A 2,409-nucleotide genomic window follows, 5' to 3' on the forward strand; every position below is an offset into this window, starting at 1 on the left:
ATTTATTTATTTATTTATTTTTGTCAGGTTGTTTTAAAAGAATCTACACTTCTTTGCAGGATAATGAGCTGGAGAAGATCACCAGGAGATTCACTATTGAGCTGGCCAAAAAGGGTTTCATTGGTAAGTTTGTGTCTCTGTTTGTGTTGCAGTGTTAAAATCTCTGTAGTGTTGAGAGATGAATGTATCTTTTAGAAAAGTTTTTTTATTTTTCTTACAACCTTGAGTTGTTCTGTCAACTTAAGAGACAATCTCTAAATGCAAGAAAAAAGGTAGACTTTGCAAACCTAGTTTTAAGAAACGAGTGAATKAAGAAACATGCATTTATTTTGTCTTCATCACATTCTCAACACTGATGTAATGGTAATCTAGTATTGTGGTCACTTGATAAATMGTTCCTCCGTCTGACAGTGTCTTCTGTGTGCAGGATTGGGCTTCTCATTTAAGGCAGACGGCACCATTTTCCCCACTAAATTTATTTGTGGACTTGAATCATTTTGATGTTTGTCTTTGAGTTCAGTTTAATTATTATGTTTATTCTTGTGTAAAAGCAAAAGCCTTTTATTTTGTTGAGACATGAAAAGCATTTATTCATGTTTAAATAGAAATGTCATGATAGAATTTATAGTTTTAGCAAATATACAGTAAGCTTTTATTGCAAAAGTTATAGCAGCTTAGTAAACAAGTAAATAATTCTACGMAAACAGCGTATATAGTAACTTTAAAGCTATCTTTGTAACGACATGAGGAGTATTCCTCTCTGAATCRTAATGCAATGAAAGTACACATGCTGGCTGCAAAGCTGGTGGGAAAAGCTGCACAGCTAATCCTCATGGAACAAACACTGTTAACTATCTGGGAAAGTGCCTTCCTGCATACAGACTTGCACATTTGGCTGAAACTCTTCCACTTCTCCCTCCCYCTTCCTCTCGTCTTTGTTCACCAGGGCCCGGCATTGATGTCCCGGCGCCAGACATGAGCACYGGAGAGAGGGAGATGTCCTGGATTGCCGACACATATGCTAACACCATCGCGCACACTGTGAGTTGTCAGACGTTCACAACCAGCCGGTCTACGTTGGCTCAGATTTTGGCGCAGATCGTAAAAATAGGCCAAATTACAAACGAGGAATGAGTCAGAAGCTAACCACGAGCGGTAATTTCCTGCCTCTCCCTTCCTAAAAGACCGTGGAAACTTTCCTCCTCCCTTTTTTTTAATGCAGCTTTTGAGACTGAGGTCTTTTTATGTAGAGGTTAATCTGTTTAATCAAAAATAGTTAAACACAGCTTTTTTTTTTGACTTAATGTGGAAACAAGCTTCCTTTTTATTTGTCAACATTTGAAAGTAGCTACAAGTTAAAAAGGTCCTAAACTGTTAAGAGTATAATATTTAAAGGTATTTGTGTTAAAGCTTAAAGAATAAGCTCCTTCATGGAAAAGGCAATGTTTAACTGTGATCTTGCTGATCAAGCTTGTTAATATTTTAAATGGTCTTTTAAAAATATTGTGTCAGCCGGATGCTGCTGAGTCAGGCTGTTGAAACTGGTTTCAGGTTTTGATTTTCTACATTGCTGTTGCAGTTATTGTAGTGGTTTATGTTCAGATGAATGTATTCATATTATGAATACAAAACCGTAAGACTGTGTGTTTTATGTCGTGTTCAATGTTCTAGTCTCAGCTTAGGTGTTTTAGTCACATGTCCTCTGGTTCAGATACCCTCGACGGAGGTCTGTAATAGATGACACATTCCTGTTCTGGGTATCTGACTGCACAAGGCTGTGGGCATTCAGCTTCAGATTCTGCTCAGCTGGCACCACTTAAAGCTTTGCTGCAGTCACAGATTGTTAAATTGATTAGRTTTGTATTCAGAGGACTGGATTTAAATATGGTTTTAATAAAATTTGTCAGGTTCTAAGTACAGTTTCAATCTTATGAGTAATTTGTTTGCAGTTTGGCATCTGGAGTCTTTGAGGCTTTAGGAGGAGTTCTTTTKGTTTTGTTAAGTTGTTGGAGAAGCGTCTCAGAATATCAAGTAGAAGTACTTTGAACAAAGACCCCATTAAACAGTTTTATTAGAAAAAAGACTCCTTCAGATTAACAAACGCCAAATGCAAAGTTGTCATCTTTAAAGAATCGTAATGTTATGCATATAACTACTGTTCCCTGAAGGAAAGGAACGAGGTACAACATCATGTATGGGAACCACGCCCCTGCGTGTCCTGGCTGAAGCCACCTCTAATCACGCCTTTAGGCAGGTGACGTGATGACGACAGATGTCAGGCTCCGCCTACACATAAATGTACTGTCGCATCACAGTCACTCCTTAGTTCTATTGCTCTTCACCTCGCAAGAACACCCACCTCTTCCAACCTAGCTAGTTAGCTGCTGCTAATTAGCTTTGTTTGTTCGA

At 38.2% G+C, this 2,409-nt stretch overlaps 1 protein-coding gene across 1 annotated transcript in view; it reads left to right on the plus strand.

Moving 5' to 3' along the window:
* Positions 1–2,409, plus strand: part of glud1b (glutamate dehydrogenase 1b) — a 16,646-nt gene that overhangs the window by 6,747 nt on the left and 7,490 nt on the right. The window contains exons 3-4 of the mRNA XM_014007080.1: positions 60–123; positions 947–1,041. Of these exons, the coding sequence (XP_013862534.1) occupies positions 60–123; positions 947–1,041 (159 nt within the window). The remainder of the gene's footprint in view (positions 1–59; positions 124–946; positions 1,042–2,409) is intronic.

This window comes from Austrofundulus limnaeus, unplaced genomic scaffold, assembly GCF_001266775.1.
Source record: "Austrofundulus limnaeus strain Quisiro unplaced genomic scaffold, Austrofundulus_limnaeus-1.0 Scaffold39, whole genome shotgun sequence".
Lineage (NCBI taxonomy): Eukaryota > Metazoa > Chordata > Actinopteri > Cyprinodontiformes > Rivulidae > Austrofundulus > Austrofundulus limnaeus.